Here is a 20,000-nt window from a genome sequence, read left to right as displayed (position 1 = left end):
GTGGAGGGGTGACGGGGTAATAAAGATGGAGTCTCTAATGTGTCTGTGTATTTATTTCTATTAAAGTATTTTTTCTGTGTGGTGTTTTTTTTAACCCTTTATTGGAGATTCTTAATGGCCGGGTCAAACGTGCCTGACATTAAGAATCTCTGGCTTAATACTGGCTAGTAAAACAAAGCTAGTATTAACTCATGATTACCCAACAAGCCACCCGGCTCCAGGGCTGTTGGAAGAGTTGGATACAGCGCCAGATGATGGCGCTTCTATGAGAGCGCCATTTTCTAGGGCGGCTGCGGACTGCACTTCGCAGCAGAGGGTGCCCAGAAACCTCGGGCTAACCTGTGCTGTGGATTCCAATCCCCAGCTGCCTAGTTGTACCCGGCTGGACACAAAAATGGGGCAAAGCCTATGTCGTTTTTTTGGGTTTTTTTTAATTATTTCATAAAATTCATGAATTAATTAAAAAAAGGGCTTCCCTATATTTTTAGTTCCCAGCCAAGTACAAATAGGCAGCTGGGAGTTGGGGGCAGCCCGTACCTGCCTGCTGTACCTGGCTAGCATACAAAAATATGGCGAAGTGCACGTCATTTTTTTGGAGTTTTTTGGCAAAAAAAAAAAAAATGCTTCCCTGGATTTTCCATTGCCAGTGAAGGTAACACCAAGCAGTGGGGGTTAGCAGCCAGTAGCTACTTGGATTACCCTTAGCTAGCAATACAAAAAATGCAGCGGGAGCCCATATATATTTTTTTTAATTATTTATTTAAATAACTAAAAACAAAAAGGGCTTCCCTGTATTTTGATTGCCTGACATGACAGTGCTGTAAAAATAAATATTTAAAAAAAATGACGTAGCGCTCCGCGGTATTTTTGATTCTCAGTGCAGATAAAGCAGACAGCTACGGGTTGCCACCCCCATCTGCCTGGCGTTACCTTGGCTGGCAATCAAAATACAGGGAAGCCCATTAATTTTTTTTATTTAAAAAATAGTTAAAAAAAAAAATGATGTTGGGTCCCCCCATTTTTGATAGCCAGCTAGGGTAAAGCAGACGGCTGTAGCCTGAAAACCACAGCTGGCAGCTTTACCGTGGTTGGGGATCCAATGTGGAGGTCACCTCAGGCTCTTTTTTTTATAATTATTTTATAAATAATAATAATTACAAAAAAAAAGTAGGGTCCCCCCCAAATTGGATCACCAGCCAAGGTAAAGCGGACAGCTGTGGTCTGGTATTCTCAGGGTGGGAAGGTCCATAGTTATTGGGCCTTCACAGCCTAAAAATAGCAGGCCGCAGGCACCCCAGAAGTGGCGCATGCACTAGATGCGCCACTCCTGGCGCTTCACCCCAGCTCATCCCATGCCCTGGTGCAGTGGCAAACGGGGTAATAAATGGGGTTGATACTAGTTGTAAAGTCACCTGACATCAAGCCCAGCAGTTTGTGATGTCATGGCGTCTATCAGATACCCGACATCATAAACGGTCAGTACTAACCAAAAAAAAAAAAAAAAAAAAAATCGACAAAAAAAATGTATTTGAAAGAAAACTCCCCAAAACATTCCCTCTTTCACAAATTTATTGTAAGGAAAAAACGGGAACGTATCCCCCATTTTCTAGGAGTGCAGACCCTCCATGTGAGGAGTATGGGTGCAATGAATCTTCACCCACTCTCCCCGGGTCCACAGCAGCAGAGTCCATGTCATAACGGTTGCTACCAAAGCTGCAATGCCCTGCTCATGAGGTAAGGGCATGCCTAATCAGGAGAACTATTCTACATTTCCAAATATTGGTATTTGCTGATAGTATTGCTATTCCACCTACTATATATTGGGAATAGGATCTTGGAGATGGAATACCCCTTTAAGGTCAGTTATCCAGCTGAATGAATACTAAACAATAGAGCTCGCTATTTAGATGTGTTTTCTTGTGGCGTATGACGGACTCATGTTTGGTAGTCATTCAGCAGGGCAACTATAAAATCAAATGCCTCCATTTGGAAATGTAGTATATAGCTCTCCTGATCAACCATGTTCCTTACCTCATGAGCAGGGCATTGCAGTAATAATAATAATTTATTCATTTATTTAGCGCTATTAATTCCATAGCGCTTTGCATACATTGCGAACACTGTCCCCATTTGGGCTCACAATCTAAATTCCCTATCTGTATGTCTTTGGAGTGTGGGAGGAAACCGGAGAACCCGGAGGAAACCCACGCAAACACGGGGAGAACATACAAACTCCTTGCAGATGGTGTCCTTGGTGGGAATTGAACCCAGGACTTCAGCGCTGCAAGACTGCAGTGCTAACCACTGAGCCACCGCAAGACTGCAGTGCTAACCACTGAGCCACCGTGCCGCCCATTTAGCTTACAGATGCATAACCACCACTCACTGTGTCTGAACACAGGAACTTGAGCTGACAGCCGCTCTGTGCATGCGGCAGCGTCTATTGTGAAGGAGAGGGCCACGGGGGATCAACGCTGCACAGGTACCGTGGGACACCGGGGAACAGCGGTGGGGTTATAGGGGGTGACCTGGCAGGGCCTCGGGAGGAGTTTTCTGTCGCATGTGTCATGGCACATGCGACAGAAATCAGAGGAGTAGGGTGAATGCGGCCGGCGTGCTGCTATGTGCGCGGCCATCTTGGATTTCTGGGAGGGCATCAGGGGGGGCACTTTGGCGACACCGGGGGACCGGGTAGGAGATTTATCATGTTTGTTCATGCCAGATGGGAGATAAATAATTTTTTACCGACACTGTCATTTACTGTAACGTGATCATCGGTGTACGGTGTATACCTGTGATCACGTGAGCGGGGACCGGAAAAACTGGCCTGAATCAGGATCTCCAGGGTCTCAGCTACGCCTGAAACCCCGTAGATTTTCTGACGCTGGGGGGCGCTATTCACTTATTTCTGCCTGCTGTTTATAAACGGCAGATCAGAATAAGGCTACATTAACACGACCGATCCATTTTTGCAGTCTGCAAAAAACAGTCCGTTTTTTTTCTCGGGTGCATCAGTGTGGCATCCGTTTCCGTTCCGTAGATGGTGCGTATGTCATCTGTTTGTCATCCGTGTGCCTTCCGTTTTTTTTGCGTACTGCAAAAAAACTGAAGGAGGGAAAATACATAAATTTACCAAGGATCCATAGCTTCAACCTACATGAGGCGGTCACATTTTCTACTGCTTTTCACAGCGTAGAGCGCTCTGGTGATTTTCCTGTGCTTGTACACTTCATATCAAGTGTATGAATTCTGTAATTATAATGGCAGAAAGACACATAATGTCCCACTCTCCTGCATTTTGTAATTTTGCACCCTTTGGTGCCTTTCATGTGGCACTAAGGGGTGCTTAGCTTTGTATTTAGCCAAAAAAATGAAAAAAAAAAATGACGTAGGGTTCCCCCTATTTTTGTAGCCAGCTAGGTTAAAGCAGACGGCTGCAGCCTGCAGACCACAGCTGGCAGCTTCCCCTTGGCTGGTAATCCAAAACTGAGGCACCCCACGCTGTTATTTTAAATTAAATAAATAATAATAAAAAAAAAAAAAACCACGTAGGGGTCCCCCCAAAATTGGATCACCAGCCAAGGTAAAGCAGACAGCTGGGGTCTGATATTCTCAGACTAGGGAGGTCCATAGTTATTGGACTCTCCCCAGCCTAAAAATAGCAGGCCGCAGCCGCCCCAGAAGTGGCGCATCCATTAGATGCGCCAATCCTGGTGCTTCGCCCCAGCTCATCCCGTGCCCTGGTACGGTGGCAAACGGGGTAATATATGGGGTTAATACCAGATGTGTAATGTCACCTGGCACCAAGTCCTGGGGTTGGTGAGGTCAGGCGTCTATCAGATACCCGACATCACCAACCCAGTCAGTAATAAAAAAAAATAGACAACACACATTTTTATTTGAAAAAACACTCCCCAATACATTCCCTCTTTATGAAATTTATTAGAAAGAAAAACAAATCCAGGTCTGGTGTAATCCAAGGGGTTGCCATGACGATCCACACTGTCTCAGTCAATGAAGAGCAGGATGTTCCCCATTGGCTGGGAGAGCAGTGCAGTGACCTGAGCGAACATCAATGGGTCAGCCCAGGTCACTGCAGGGGATGACAAGTGCTGCTGTCAGCGAGGTACATTACCTGCGCTGATCTCCTGCACACTGACTTCAATCATCTTCACAGCCAAGTATCGCGAGCGGCCCGTGACGTCACCGCTAGTCAGTCTTGGGTCGGAAGCAAGAGAAGGTGATGTGAAAAGCGGCAGCCATGGAGGACAGTGACAGCGCTGAGGTCGGGACTTCATCACTGCAGGTAAGCCGAGCGGGACCATGTGTGCAGTGTCAGGTGGGCGGAGCCTAGCGGGGTAATGTGTGCAGAGTGCCAGGTGGGCGGAGCCTAGCGGGATAATGTGTGCAGAGTGCCAGGTGGGTGGAGCCTAGCAGTGCCATGTGTGCAGAGTGCCAGGTGGGCGGAGCCTAGCGGGACCATGTGTGCAGAGTGTCAGGTGGGCGGAGCCTAGCGGGACCATGTGTGCAGTGTGTCAGGTGGGCGGAACCTATGTGGAAGGAAGGAGATGGGCGCTCATCTCCGCCCCTCCGCTTCTATTGGCCGGCTGCCGTATGACGTCGCTGTGACGCTAAACGTCCCTCTCACTTAAGGAAGTGGACGTTCGTCGCCCACAGCGAGGTCGTCTGGAAGATAAGTGTGTGTGACAGGAGTTAAAAGAGTTTGTGCACCACGGGCAGCGATTTGCCCGTGGCGCAAAAACGACGGGGGCAGGTACGATCGCTCGTGCTATCGCACGATAGATCGTACCGTGTAAATCAGGCATTATAGTCCGAAAAATACAGTAGGTCAGTTTTGAGGTCATCTATGAAGGAGGATCTGATGGAGGCAATTCTATTTCTTAGAACAAATTCATAGACTGCAAAAATTTTATTTAGGCCCTGTGCGCACTAGACGTTTTTACCCTTGGTTTTACCCCTGGTTTTGCTGCAGAAATTTCTTGAGAAATGCTTGTGATCTTTCTGCAGACATTTCCCAGCAAAACCTATGGGGGAAAAAAAATAGCTGTACGCACACTGCGTTTTTTTCTCAAGAAAATTATTTCTGAAGATTTTCTTGAGAAAATTTCTTGAGAAAATGTGCATGTCAATTCTTTTCCGCAAGTACCTGCGGTATACCACCGGTATTACCCTCCATTCACTGTAATGTAATCGCGAAATTCCGGGGGTAAACCGCAGGTAGCAAATGATGTGCAGTATACCCCGGGTATAGCCGCGATTTACCTGCGGTAATGCTCATCACTGCCTGCGGTTTTGCAGGGGAGTGATGTCATTATGTTAGGAAGAGGAATCGGAGCAGAGTAAACACACACGTCACACTCCCTGGACGCCGCACAGAAGCACTTTCGTGTGACCTCCAGGTGCCCGTGCAGTCTGTGTCCCGCCGCTGCCAGCACAGCAGTGTCAGTGTCTGCCCGCAGTATCAGCAGCTTGTCACCCTGCAGTGTGTGCAGCTGCGGAGATGCCGAGCGCTGCTGTCAGGAGGTGAGATGAGATCATTACCTGCGGTGACTATCTCCTGCCTCCTGACATCACTGTTGTCTATGCCCGCGGCCTGAGACTGTCACTAGCGGTGACATCACAGGCTCTCGCGATACTGCTGAGAACGCGGCGGGAATAGAAGGCAGTGACAGCGCTGACGTCAGCAGAGCAGGAGATCATCACTGCAGGTAATGATCTTATCTAACCTCCTGACAGCAGCACTTGTCATGCCCTGCAGTGACCTGGGCTGACCTATTGATGTTAGCTCAGGTCACTGCATTGCTTCCCCAGCCAATGTGGAACATTCTGTTTTTCATTGACTGGGACAGTGACTATGGTATGGATCGCCGTGGGACCGCCTTATTGGATTACGCCGGACCCGGATTTGATTGTTCTTGTTAATAAATTGGTGAAAGAGGGAATGTTTTGGGAAGTGTTTTTTCAAATAAAACTCTTTTGGTCTATTTTTTATTTATTACTGACTGGGTTGGTGATGTCGGGTATCTGATAGACGCTTGAAACAGGTGACATTACACATCTGGCATCAACCCCATATATTACCCCGTTTGCCACCGCACCAGGGCAACGGGATGAGTTGGGGCGAAGCATCAGGATTGGCACGTCTAATGGATGTGTCACTTCTGGGGCGGCTGCAGCCTGCTATTTTTAGGCTGGGGAGTGTCCAATAACAGTGGACCTCCCTAGTCTGAGAATATCAGACCCCAGCTGTTCGCCTTACCTTGGCTGGTGATCCAATTTGGGGGGGAACCCCACGATTTTGTTTTAAATTATTTATTTAATGTAAAATAACAGTGTGGGGTGCCCTCTGTTTTGGATTACCACCCAAGGTGAAGCTGCCAGCTGTGGTCTGCAGGCTGCAGCCGTCTGCTTTAGCTTAGCTGCCTACAAAAGATGGGGAGACCGCACGTCATCTTTTTTTATTTATTTATTTTTTTGGCTAAATACAAGGCTAGGCACCCTTTAGTGCCACATGAAAGTCACTAAAGGGTGCCAGCTTAGAATATGCAGGGGGGTGGGACATTATATATGTCTTTCTCATCTACCTATCTATTCATCTATCCATCTTTCCCTCTATCCATTATCTGTATCTATCGATTATCTATATTATTTATTGCAGTTCAGCATAAAAAAAACGCAGGGACCAACCTGCGGAAAAAAACGCGGGAAAAACGCATTCAGTAATCTTTAACTCCCAGAAGTTTCTCAAGAAATTTTCTTGAGAAAAATCACTTTTTTAGTGCGCACATAGCTTTAGTATGTTTTTGTTGAAAACTTATTTTTTTGCCACTTACATAGTTTATTACACACACACACACACACACATACATACATACATACAGTACAGACAAAAAGTTTGGACACACCTCAGTCAAAGTTTTCTTTATTTTCATGACTGTAAAAATTGTAGATTCACAATGAAGGCATCAAAACTATTATTTAACACATGTAGAATGAAATAATTAACAAAAAAGTGGAAACAATACAAAATATGTCTTATATTCTAAGTTCTTCAAAGTAGCCACCTTTTGCTTTGATTACGGCTTTGCACACTCTTGGCATTCTCTTGATGAGCTTCAAGAGGTAGTCACTGGAAATGTTTTGGGTTTTTTTCCAAAACTTTTTGATTTTCCAATTTTTTATAAACCTAACAAGATATTTTCATGGTTACACAAGGAAAAACATTTGTCTGACAATATAAATTTAAAACAATTTAAACTGTTTATCTGATTGATATGGTCTCTATTAAACCAAGGCAAAAGTACTAAGAAATAACAGACGCAATACAAGTCAATTAGAATCATTAAGCCCCTGTGCCAACCCCGAATGCTTCCAAATTTTCTGGCACGTCTTGCTGCTACCTTAGCGTCTCGTCTCCCCTTCCCTCCGGAACCCACACCTACATGATTTTCAATTTACCCAGATTGTCCTGGATATCATTCAGAAGGTACCATTCCGATTGTACAAAAGGTGTCATCAGATTATCTATTTCTCCCTGAGTAAATTGACTTTCAATGAAGTTTCTCCATTTCCCAAAGAACTTGGGTGTCAACCTGTCTTTGTCCCTTTCCGCTTCCACTTTCTCCAGCCTCAATAGATTATGTAATTCACCGATGACCTCTTTTATGGATGGTCCCTCCCTTTGTATCCAATGCTTTAAGATGGACCGTTTGGCTATCATGGCTATGTCATGTATTATTGTATATTTCTTCTTTCCCGGCATGTCCGATCCCCCTCTTACTCCTCCCTCAAAGGAATGAAAAATCCACACCATTAGCTCTAGATTTCCAGAAATTCCCCATGTTGCCTGGACAAATAATCTAACTTGATTCCAGAACCTGTGAATTTCCTTACACTCCCATAGTCCATGAAGCATATCTGTTTTTTCTCTTTGACATTTAGGACACCGCATATCTCTTCCCGGAATGTTGAAGCCCATAATAGCCCTGTGTAAAATTCTAAATTGGGTCTCTCATTGGTAACATGTTTCCGCATCTGTACCCATCCCTTCAATATATCCCCTACAACTTCCTGCCCTTTCAATTGTTTCCCCCACGCTGTTAGAGTACGACTATCCTCCCCAGATATAAGCATTCCCCGAAATGTTCGGTAAATTTGGGAAACATTTACACTTGCTACATCACTTTCCATAAGCTCATCAATCAAACTCTTATTCAATTCCTTTCCAAGCTCCTCCAAATCTACAAATACTCCATGCTTCAGTTGTTCATATTGGATGATATGTGAGCTATTAAGGTCATACTTGTCAAGCACTTCCCGTCCTGTCAGCCACCTTCTCTCCTCCACATTCATGACATCCTTCATTCTCTCGATGCCCTTTTCTTTCCATCTAGTAAATAGCTTATTTTCCCGTCCCATGGGAAAGTTCGTAGATGCCCAGGGATTTAAGTACTTAGATACTTTCCATGACAGTCCCAATTTCTTTCTTACCAGTTTCCATGTTAGCATAGTATCTCAGAATAAGACTGAGTTCCTTATGTGCCCATCCGCCCTGGACAATGGGGAGTGTAAAATGGACGCCAAATCCCACGGTGATGCAAACTTGGCTTCCATGCCATAGTCTGAGTGCCTGCTCGTTCCTCTCATCCAATCAAACACATGTCTCATTATACACACCAGGTTATAACCCCGAACATCTGGGAAACTGAGACCTCCTTCCTCCGTTGACTTCATCAGTGATCGTAACTTTATTCTAGGTTTCCTTCCCCTCCATATAAAATCCGCATACGCTGAGTTGAGCCTATTTACGTCCCTCACTTTTAGCAATATCGGGATCGTCTGGAATGGGTACAACAGCCTAGGAAAGCTCATCATTTTTATCAGGTGGCACCTTGCCAGTAGTGGTAGAGGCAGACCCTTCCATCCCTTTAGTTGTGCTATAATTTTCCTAATTAGCGGGCCATAATTCATCTCGTAAATTGATTCCACCGTTCTTTCTATATGAATTCCCAGGTATTTAAGTGATGTCTGTGCTATAGGAATGCCACATATACAACCATCTCTTGCATTCCCCCCTTTTAGGAACAGGATCTCACACTTTTTTTTTATTCAATTTGAATCCTGAGACTAATCCAAATTTTTCAATTAGAGCTAGAGTCTGTGGCAAATCCACGTTAGGGTCCCCCATATATAGTATAACATCATCGGCAAAAAGCGCTGTCTTTATTTCAGTTCCCCTTACCTTAATCCCTTTAAAACTATTCAGGCCCTGCAGTATTCTTGACAATGGTTCAATGGCCAAGTTGAATAAAAGGGGAGATAGCGGGCAGCCTTGTCTTGTTCCCTTCATCAAAGGGAACACGTCTGATAGAAAACCTGGAGTGTGTATCCTAGCTCCCGAGTTAGCGTAAAGATTCCTAATATAAAGCCTCATTTTGCCTACAATCCCTGTGGCCTCTAGTACTTTGTCCAACCAGCTCCAATTTACATTGTCAAACGCTTTTTCTGCGTCGAGTGTAACTAGAGCGGGTCTTGCCCCCCTCTCCATCTGTTCCAATCTCACCGCATCCACCACTAGTATTGTCTTCCGGATATTAGTGACAGCATTTCTCCCTTTAATAAACCCTACCTGGTGCTCTGTAATGATCCTTGGAAGAATCATGGCCAATCTATTAGCCATAATCTTAGACATTATTTTTAAATCCTGGTTTATAAGTGATATGGGTCTATAACTAGAAGGATCATCCAGGTCTTTAGTTCCCTTAGGGAGTAATTTGATATATGCTACGTTTGAATTTTTAGGAATTTCCTCTCCTTCCAAAAATGCATTAAATACAGCAGTTAAATCCGGCGAGATCAGATCTCTCATAGCCTTATAAAATTTGCTGTTAAAACTGTCGGGGCCTGGTGCCTTGTTGGTGTTAAGCTCCCCGATTGTTCTAGTCACCTCCTCCACTGTGATATCTGCGTTTAGGTCACTCAGATCTTCCTCTGTTAAGCTAGGCAATTGCGCTTGTCTTAACCACTCTGCCTCGTCAGTCATGTCATTGTTTCCTGGCCCATATAGTTTTCTATAAAAATGTCCCGTCCCAGCAATTTATTAATTTCCTAAGGATCTGTGGTCACCTCCCCTCCTTTCTTTTTAGTTTGGAAATCACTGTCATTTTCCTGCTACCCCTTGCCAAATTTGCCAACATCCTCCCCGCCTTGCTGCCAAATCTATGTAACTCTGCTTCCCTGTGCGACCAAAATAGTTGTTCCTTTTTTTTGGCCCATTCATCGAACCCCCTTTTTGCCTCCAACCATCTGTCTTTTGCCGTGGGAGATCTATTTGCCAAATACTTTGTGTATGCTACCCGCACTGCTTCACTCTGGGCATTATAATTCTCATTGGATATGCGGCCATGATCAAAAGGAAAACCAATCAGGCGACCCCTCAAGACCGCTTTTGCAGTTTCCCAGTATAGCACTGGGTTCCCTTTGTGTTCCTTGTTTTCCTCTGTGAATTCTCCCCACCACTCTTGTAATACCCTGTGGAAATTATCTTGTCTGAGAAGAAACGATGGAAATCTCCATATGATATCTGTACCTCTCTTGAACTTCTCTCTGATACCCAATCTCACCGGACTATGATCAGATATCACCATGTTTTCTATCACACATTCTTGTGCCCCATAAACTAGGCCTTGAGAAATCCAAAATTGATCAATACGCGACCAGCTATCATGAGGATGCGAGAAGTGTGTATATTCTCTATCATGCGGGTGAGCTAATCTCCAGTTGTCCTTCAAACCCACGTCTTCTAATGTTACTTCCCTATGGTCCGGCCTTCTGTCCGCATCCCCTGTCCTCTCCTTCCCCCTCCTCCTGTCTTCAGCTGAGTCTGGAACTGTGTTAAAATCACCTCCCACTACCCACTATGATGTTGGTCTCCCCATCTGCTAGTATGTTGGCCTTTATGCCATCATGAAATAAGCTCTGTAGGGAGTTTGGACCGTAGACATTGTAGATACTTAATTTACCCGCTGGACTAATGATTGTTAAATGTTGCCACCGTCCCTGATCGTCTGCCTCGTGTGTCACTACTTCATGGCTGAGCTGTTTATGTATTAGAATCATTGTCCCCGCTTTCCTACCTTGTGCCTCTGCCCCATATACAGTACCCACCCAGTATTTCTTCATGCGGAAAAAGTCCTCCTTCCCCAAATGTGTTTCCTGTAATAATGCAATATCTGTTTTTAGTCTTTTCAGATGTCTTAGTATCATTGCTCGTTTGTTAGGAGATCTCAAGCCTTTCACATTCCATGTAGTTATTTGTACCATATTTGCCTTTGTATTTTGCTCTTACTACTTCCTCCCCTGTGGGCCCTGAACTCACAAGAGACGAGACATTTATTGCCAGGTATAGAATTTGCCCCCCAGGCTTGACACATCTTTTCCCCACCTTGTAGGTATAACAAATATAACAATAAACAATTAACTGTAGAACAAGTGTGAGACTGAATATGTGGGGGGGGGTGGCGTGTGGGACTGAAAGTGAGTGTGAGACTGAAAGTGAAACTGAATATGGTAGTGAGTGTGAAACTGAAAGTAAGCGTGAAACTGAAAATGAGACTGAATATGTGAGGGGGGGGGGATGTGGGACTGAAAGTGAAAGTGAGTGTGAGAATGAAAGTGAAACTGAATATGTGAGTAAGCCTGAAAGTGAAACTGAAAGTAAGCGTGAAAGCAAAACTGAAAATGAGCGAGAGAGAAAGCAAGGGAGCGAGAGAGTGCGAGAACAGGACCAGCAATATCTAGTTCAGTTCAGTTATCATGAACCATTCCCAACAGTTAGTCTCTGTGTTCCGAGCGAGGATTATTTTTTGTACTGGGCTCAATCTCCTTTCCTCTCTACTCTCCACCCGCGATTGCTCCTCAAAGCTTCTCGGGTCTTTCCCTGGGCCTCTTGGGGATCCTCCTCCATTATTTCCTCTTTTTTGTCCGTCAGCCCGATTCTTATCCTGTTCTGCCATGAGAGTACGCTCTGCTTCTTTATAGTCTTTGTAATATGCAAACGAGCCATTAAGATTTCTGACTTTCAGTGTGGCAGGGTATAGCAGTTGGCACTTGACTTTTTTGTTATACAGGAGTGAACATACTTTGCTGAATTCTTTTCTCTTTCTGGAGACTTCGGTTGAATAATCTCCGAAAATTAGCAGTCTTGCCTTGGTAATGAAATGGTCACAGTCTGTCTCTAAAGGCCCTCAGTATTTCCTCTTTATGTTTATAATCAAGATATTTGACTATCAATTGCCTAGCTCTCAGCGGGGCTTTCTTGTTTGGGTTTGGATCCTCTCCCCTATTCGCTTTTTGTTGTCTCAGTGGTCCCTCTCTGTGCGCTCTTTCCACTCTGAATTTAGCCTTAATGCCCAGGGCCTGAGGTAACTCCTGTTCACATATGTTATCCAGCTGTCCCAAAGATACGGATTCTGGCATCCCCACAATGCGCAAATTATTGCGCCTTGATCGGTTCTCTAAATCTTCCGCTTTATCTCTCAAATAATCGTTAGATTTCACTAGAGCTGCTATTTGCTCTTGCATAGCCAGTATTTTCTCCTCTGAGTCAGATATTCTCTGCTCTGTTTCTGCCAGTCTAGATGCATGGCCACTAATCTGCTTTTGCATAGCTGCTAGGGATGTTTGTATGGCTGTTTCAATGGCCACTTTAATCTCTTTTGACAGATGTTATGTCACTTCTTCAGCCAGTTTTTTATTATCAACATTGAGCTCTTGTGCATGCTTGTCTTGGCCTGCAGGTGGTGCTGTTTTCTTAGTTCTCTTATTCTGTGCTGAGGGTTTTCCACCCTCCCCCATTTGTTTACAGGATTTAGATAATGGTGTGGCCGGCTGTTTCTTGTTTACTTTAGAAGGAGTGTTACTTTTTCTGATATGCAGCTTCTGCTGGCGTTGATCATGATTAGACACCTTATACTGCGTGTCTGAGTGATCAATCCGGTCTCCAGCGTCTCTGTGCACCCTTTCCTTGCTGCACTCCTCCTCCTCTCTCTTGTTCCTCCATGTCACCTTCCTCTATCCATTGTGTTTCTCCCTCTTCAATCCCCTGCAGCGATTTCTCTCCTGCTCCATCCTCCCCCGACCCCCCGCTCTCATCTCCTTCACTTCTCCCTCTCCTGCCTTTCATTACCACATCTTGCACTGGGGACTCTGGCTCCTCCTCCATCAGGCTCGTCGGCGCCATGACAGTTTCCTCTTCTCCACGCTGCCAGTCAGGATCTCCACTCCTCCAGTGCCCCTCACCGCCACCAGCACTCCTCAGTAAGTACCGCTCCATAGCTGCTTGCTTCCTACTCCCAGACGTGCTGCTCTCAGCTCGCTCACTTGCCCGGGTATGTTGTTTATCGTCGGTTTCTCAGAGGGGTGTCGGGAGCTTCCCCTCTATGCTGCCTCCTCAGCCAGGACCGGATCCGGAATAAGGAAATGGTTTTTACGTCACAGGTGTGCCCTGTCAGGTTTAATAAGTAGGATTTTTTGCCTTATAAATGGGGTTGGGACCATCAGTTGTGTTGTGCAGAAGTCTGGTGGATACACAGCTGATAGTCCTACTGAATACACTGTTAAAATTTGTATTATGGCAAGAAAAAAGCATTTAAGTAAAGAAACTTTTACTATGTTTTTGTTGAAAACTGTTTTTTGCCACTTACATAGTGTATTACAGAGTGTTACATATAACACTCTGTAATACACTATGTAAGTGGCAAAAAACAGTTTTCAACAAAAACATAGTAAATAACATTTGCGCAGTCTATGAATTTGTTGTAAGAAATAGAATTTCCTCCATCAGATCCTCCTCCATAGATTACCTCAAATCTGACCTAATAATGTTAAGGCTAGAGAAGAACCTCTCTACAGTAACTTGGGTTGGAGGCAAAGCCGTAACTACATGGGCAACATCTGTAACAATTTCCGGGTGTAAAGGGATTGCCTCCTGCACAGTTTTGATGAATGGTTGAATTTTTCTATTTCTTTGAGAGCAAGTGAAAAATTTTACTGAAATCTGGTCAATCCGCTGCTATAGGAGACGGAGTGAAATTTTTTCCTTGCGGCAACGCTTTGCCTGCTCCATGTCATCCAAATACTTGTCAAAGTTAAACTCCTCGTCTGATGAGGATGAAGATATGGCAGCAGTAGCACTGTCAGGACCCAAGTCCTCTTGCGCCTGGCAGTCCTGTAGCCGGTCATCCTAACTGCTACCTCAGTCAGAGCTTCTTTACCTTTAGTAAACTGTTGATCATCAAGCAGTATATGATGACTTGGGTCCACATAAACAGCTGCCAGAAGAATTTTGTTTTCCAATAGCTGTGTCTCTCTCCATTTCATTGAAGCAGAAATGCCATCTGGGATTAAACCTCCTCTTTGGGACAGGCAAAATAGCAAGTTCTTCCACTCCCTTATGAAAATGCCAGGAGTTAAATCCTCAGTTTGTAATTTTTTAGTCACGGTAAATGGGTGATTAAGAAATTCCTTCAATTCAGCCACCTGTGTCCATTGACCCTCATTTAAGGTTACTTGAGGGTTCACTATATCTATAAGAAATGATTTTAGTTCAAGCAATCACTCAAGTCATTAAATAAGTGCTGCCTCACTGAGTGGCTTGATCAACAATTGCCCCTTTCCCAGCACGTCTCCAAGATGGAATAAATTTTAGGGGTTCTGGCAGCAATAACCAATTTCCTCACTTTTCCAATCAGATTACCAGCACGTCCGCCCAGTGTCACACATCCGGCTTTTCGCCGGTTGGTGGATGCGGCACATGGCAGTACAGTATGGTACAGTACAGTGGCAGCGCCGCAACTTCCGGGTCACATGACAGCATGTGACCGGCGTTTGTCGGGCTGCCACTGTACTGTATACAATGTACTGGAGTGTGCCGCATCCGCCAAATCGGCGAAAAGCCGGATGTGTGAAATCGGGGTCCCTCTTGCAGACTCTTATTGCCAGCTGCAGCATGTGCACAACACAGCGCATGTGATGAATATGAAAGTGTTTTGAAGCAGCTTCAACAAGATCATCTAATCCTTAAGTATCATTTTGCTGTTCTTCTGTTGTAATATCTGTTTGTTCCTCAGTTACATGAGCAGCACTGTGGCCTTCCATCTCAAACATATTGAATCCTACATTTTCTTCTAGCTGTTGTTCATTACTCTCATTCATCAGTTTAATTGTACTTATGTTTGAAGCATTGTCCGTTACAATAGTAAGAACATGTTCTTTTTTGAGTTTGTAATCTTGCAGAACTAAGGCCTGGAGAAACTGGCTGATGTGATGAGCTTTACTATCTTTACTGCCAGTGTCTTGCTAACAATTTCTTTGTTGTCACAAAGATATCGAACATTGATGGCAAAATAATTCAGTGAAATGCAGTGACTCTGGGCATCCCAGCAAAGGCAATGGGTTTCAAGATAGGACATTCAGACACATCGTTTTGTGAGGATCCGTTTTTATGCTCAAAAACAGATCCTCACATAGAATGAGCATATCAGTTTGTGGTGTTTTCCTAATCTGCTTTTGCTATTGAAAGCATTATTTATTAGCTCAACAACCTTTCAGGTGATGCAGTTTTTTAAAAAGCTGATCTGCTTTTGCAGCTGACAATCATATCCTCAAAAAAACGCAGCAAAAACGCTGTGTGTGAATATAGCCTTAGATCAGGAATAGAACAGCCATTTATAGGACATTTCATAACTTTCCCAAATTCCTATGAAAAAATATCCAGCACATTCTACATTGAACTATTGTCCCCAATTTATTATATATTTTAGGAGTCAGAGTCGGTGCATTTTATACTGACTCCAACTCCACGACTCCAACTCCACAGCCCTACTGTTGATAGACCATTTCCAGTGACTACCTCTTGAAGGTCATCAAGAGAATGCCAAGAGTGTGCAAAGCAGTAATCAAAGCAAAAGGTGGCTACTTTGAAGAACCTAGCATATAAGACATATTTTCAGTTGTTTCACACTTTTTTTGTTAAGTATTTCATTCCACATGTGTTAATTCATAGTTCTGATGCATTCAATGTGAATCTACAATTTTTAGTCATGAAAATAAAGAAAATTCTTTGAATGAGGTGTGTCCAAACTTTTGGTCTTCAGTGCGTGTGTGTGCATGTGCGTATATATATATATATATATATATATATATATATATATATATATATATATATATTCTATATTACATATTTGCAGTTTATTACAGTGTTTTGTGTTCTAAAGTTGTATTCCAATAAATATATTTTATGTTCTATCTAAATATCTTGATTATTGTATCATAAAAATGATTATATGTCTGATGTTCACATTGTACTAAAATACATTTTTCACTTATATTTAAGTAATATATGTGGGAGTCGTGTAGTCTGAGTCGGTGCAAGGGAAATTGAGGAGTTGGAGTCGCAGGTTTGGCTTACTGACTCCACAGGCCTGGTGGAAAGTGAGAGCGGCAAGAGCAAGGCCGGAGAGCGAGAGCGCAGCCAGAGAGTGCGGAGAGAGAGCTAGAGTGCAGAGAGAGCGCACAAGATAATTTCTACAACCATTTCACAGCACAAAAGTTTGAATCCCGATTGACTTATATTAGGTGTGGGGTCAAGTTCAGGTCCTGAAACAAACGTTTAACCAAACAGTGGCTGAACACAGCGAATCAGAACTTCCCCAGGTCCGCTCATCACTAATCTCTGTTTGTCATAACAGCCATCTTTGTCCTGTGATCGCAGAGCATGGATCCTAAAGAGTGATAAGATAACGCAATCTCTCTCTACTTACTGCTGTGAAAGCAACAATAGCAAGAATAAAAAGTTAGGCTGGCAATACACGTTAGATGCTTAAGGCCATGTCACACACAGCGACAATGACAACGCTGTCGCTGCTAAGTCGCCATTCTAGCAGCGACCTTGCCATCGTCGTCGCTCTGTGTGACATCTAACAACGAGCACATACCTGCTGCGAGATCGCTGCTCGTACTTGAATGTCCCAGTTCATTTTTTGATTGCTGCTATCCCGCTGTGCCACATGCATCCTTGTGTTTGACACCGTAGCAACGACTATCACGATGACGCTGAAGGCAGTGACATGGGCTGAAGACAGTCGAGGTCGTTATGATCGCTGCTGCGTCGTTGCTTAAAACTACATGTTTGACAGCTCACGAGCGATCATGTAAGGTCGCTGTTACATCACAGAAAATGGTGACATAACAGCGACGTCGTTGTCGCTGTCGTTGTGTGTGACTCCAGCTTTAGGCCGACAGCTACTGTATCTCATCTCATACTCGCTTATACAGGATCACTCATTCAGCCAAGTGCTCCTGTGTTCTCTATGAGAAATCAGTCCATTGATGCATCGCCCAGTAGATTATCTCACAGAGAAGAATGCAGGTTTACTTCTTTTCCGACCATCAGTCAGCTGGTGACTACATACATAGACTGTTGGCCGAACCTGACAATATTGGCGGGTTCAGTCGACATAAGTCTACGTCTATGGTGGGCCTTTAATTGCGCTGCAACAAACAATGACAGCACTCAATTTCCTCTGCTACATCTCTGCTAAGCAACATTTACCCAAGGAACAGGATCCCATGGTGAAGAATCACTGCCCTATCACACCCTAATGGGCAGTGGCAGTGTGATCCAGTGCAGCAATGGAAATGTTAAGGAGTGTCGGAAAAAATCCTCCTGCTTTCTGCTCTCAGGAGGATGTCACAGAATGTTTGGTGCCCAGCGGTCAACTCCAAGATGACAGTTCCAAAGGCTGCGTGTGTGATACCCCTAGTCTAGAGGGACCTTTCTAGAAAACATGATCCTATTATCACATTATCTATTCTCAGAAACACTTATATTGAGTCATACACAAACAAAATTTGTTTAGGGTGTAATTGTAGGCTTTGTGTTTTTTTTTCTTTTTTTTGTTTTTTTCTTTTTTGTTGTAACTTTTAAATGATCATTCCATACCTTCATAGAAACTGAATGTATAAATACACACAGACAACATAGCAATGCATTCTTAAAATGAATTATCTTACTTTTTATGCACAATTTATTACCTATAATACTTTAAAGCACTAGTCCCACAGGGGTTTTTTTTCAAAGCGATGGGGTGCCACTCTAAATCTAATCCCCCACAAAAGTCCTGCTGCGCCATTTTGTGATAGTAACTTGATGGAAGTCAGAAATTATGCCTGAATACATTTCTATAAGAGCCAGAACGAGGCTATCAGAGATGTATTGAGTTGTGACCTTCAGTGTGCTCCATGATACACTGGATCGAGATGGCAGGTCACAAAATCACTGACACCAACTGGAGAGGTGGCGATAGAAGGTGAAGCCTCTGGATGGTGACTATCAAACAGGGGTCAGGGGGCTTTAATTTAAAGCCCCACTCCAGCGGTGCAATAAAACAATACTGGAGGTCTATGACGGAGAAAGAGAAAAAAAAAGAAAGACCAAAATCCTTGTATTGTTTCTTCTCACTCAGGCTTTAAGAGAGGTGTAACACACTACATAAGAAAAAGGGGCATTCAACATGATGTGTGAATATATCACATATAATTATTATACATACATTCACAAATATAAGAATACATAAAAAAAAGATTATTTGTTAAAATTCTGAATTAAATTACCAACCTGTATGACACCTTCCATCATGCTAACCATCTTGTTCACAATAGCAATAACCTTGCGAGTACGTTCAGCAGAATTGCAGTCCTGTCTGTACTGATTAGACAATACATACCGACAGGCCATGTATAACACATAGGTTGGTGAGAGTTTGAAGTGTACTGTTGAACTATTGGTATAGTTAATAATAGCAGATAGAAACGAGTCTTCAGCTGAAGGGAGAAAAATATATATATATCATTAGGAAAAAAAACAACCACCATTTTGTACGTAAACACAAAAACAATTAATTTAAACTAACCAACAATTTCTGTATTAGTTAAAGCCTACAGAAAAACTAAGGAAAGAACAAGATATAACAAGCTTAAAAGAGTTATTCTCTTAGGCTATGTGCACACGTGTGCTCTGCACCGCACATAAAAGGTCCGCTTCAGAGCGCAGCTGATAAGCTCCATTCTGAAGCGCATGGTGCCTGCAGAATTTGTGCGCTCTGTATGCTGCCTCTCCCTATAGACAGCATGCAAAGCGCACGAATAAAGTGACATGTCACTTCTTAGAACGCACGCTTCGGGCAGCAGCCGAATTGCTGCGTTCTAATACAACACGTGCACACGTCTCATGCACAATCTTCATAGATTGTGCTGGGGACGCAGGACGCATGCAGTTACACTGCGGTGCAGATCGCAGCGTAACTACATGCAATACGCACATAGCCTTATTGTCAGGAGCATACAGTTTCCCAAGCCTCACAGTGTCTTGCCTCGTGCATGCTTGGACTGATGGCCTGAGCTTAGTGCTCTCTGAAGCTGAATGCAGAGGACACTTTGCCTCTGCAGCAACAAGGGTTGTTAAAGAAAAGGTGCCATAAAAGAAAAAAAAAATATTTCAGCAACTGAAATTTTTTTTACTGTTTTAGGCCCTGTGCGCACTGGAAAAAGGAATTTTCTTAAGAAAATTCCGCAGGCACTGAAAGATTACCGCACCCACGGGAAAAAAAAAAACGCAAAATAAATGCACCCAAATCTGCATGTGTTCAGATTCAATGCAATAAAGCACATTGAAAAAGAAAAAAAGGAAAGAAAAAAAAAAAGATCATTTCCTGCTGAGCTGGATAAATAGATAATGGATAGATAGATAGATAGATAGATAGAAAGATAGATAGAGGGATAGATAATCAATAGAGGACAGATCAATCAATAGATAGAGTCCCTGTGAGGTCACACTGCAGTTCTCATGAGCGGTAATGTGTTCACATTTCCGACCGTGAGAAATAACCTGTAATTACCTCTGCAGGCTCGTTACGAGGCTG

At 43.6% G+C, this 20,000-nt stretch overlaps 1 protein-coding gene across 7 annotated transcripts in view; it reads right to left on the bottom strand.

Moving 5' to 3' along the window:
- The window catches only part of AFDN (afadin, adherens junction formation factor), a 1,370,646-nt gene that overhangs the window by 754,358 nt on the left and 596,288 nt on the right, over positions 1 to 20,000 (bottom strand). For all 7 annotated transcript variants that reach the window (XM_075339717.1, XM_075339721.1, XM_075339720.1 and 4 more), the window contains exon 15: positions 18,698 to 18,903. In XM_075339717.1, the coding sequence (XP_075195832.1) occupies positions 18,698 to 18,903 (206 nt within the window). The remainder of the gene's footprint in view (positions 1 to 18,697; positions 18,904 to 20,000) is intronic.

The sequence above is a fragment of the Anomaloglossus baeobatrachus genome, chromosome 3 (assembly GCF_048569485.1).
Source record: "Anomaloglossus baeobatrachus isolate aAnoBae1 chromosome 3, aAnoBae1.hap1, whole genome shotgun sequence".
Taxonomy (NCBI): domain Eukaryota; kingdom Metazoa; phylum Chordata; class Amphibia; order Anura; family Aromobatidae; genus Anomaloglossus; species Anomaloglossus baeobatrachus.
This window is presented reverse-complemented; position numbering and strand designations above follow the sequence as displayed.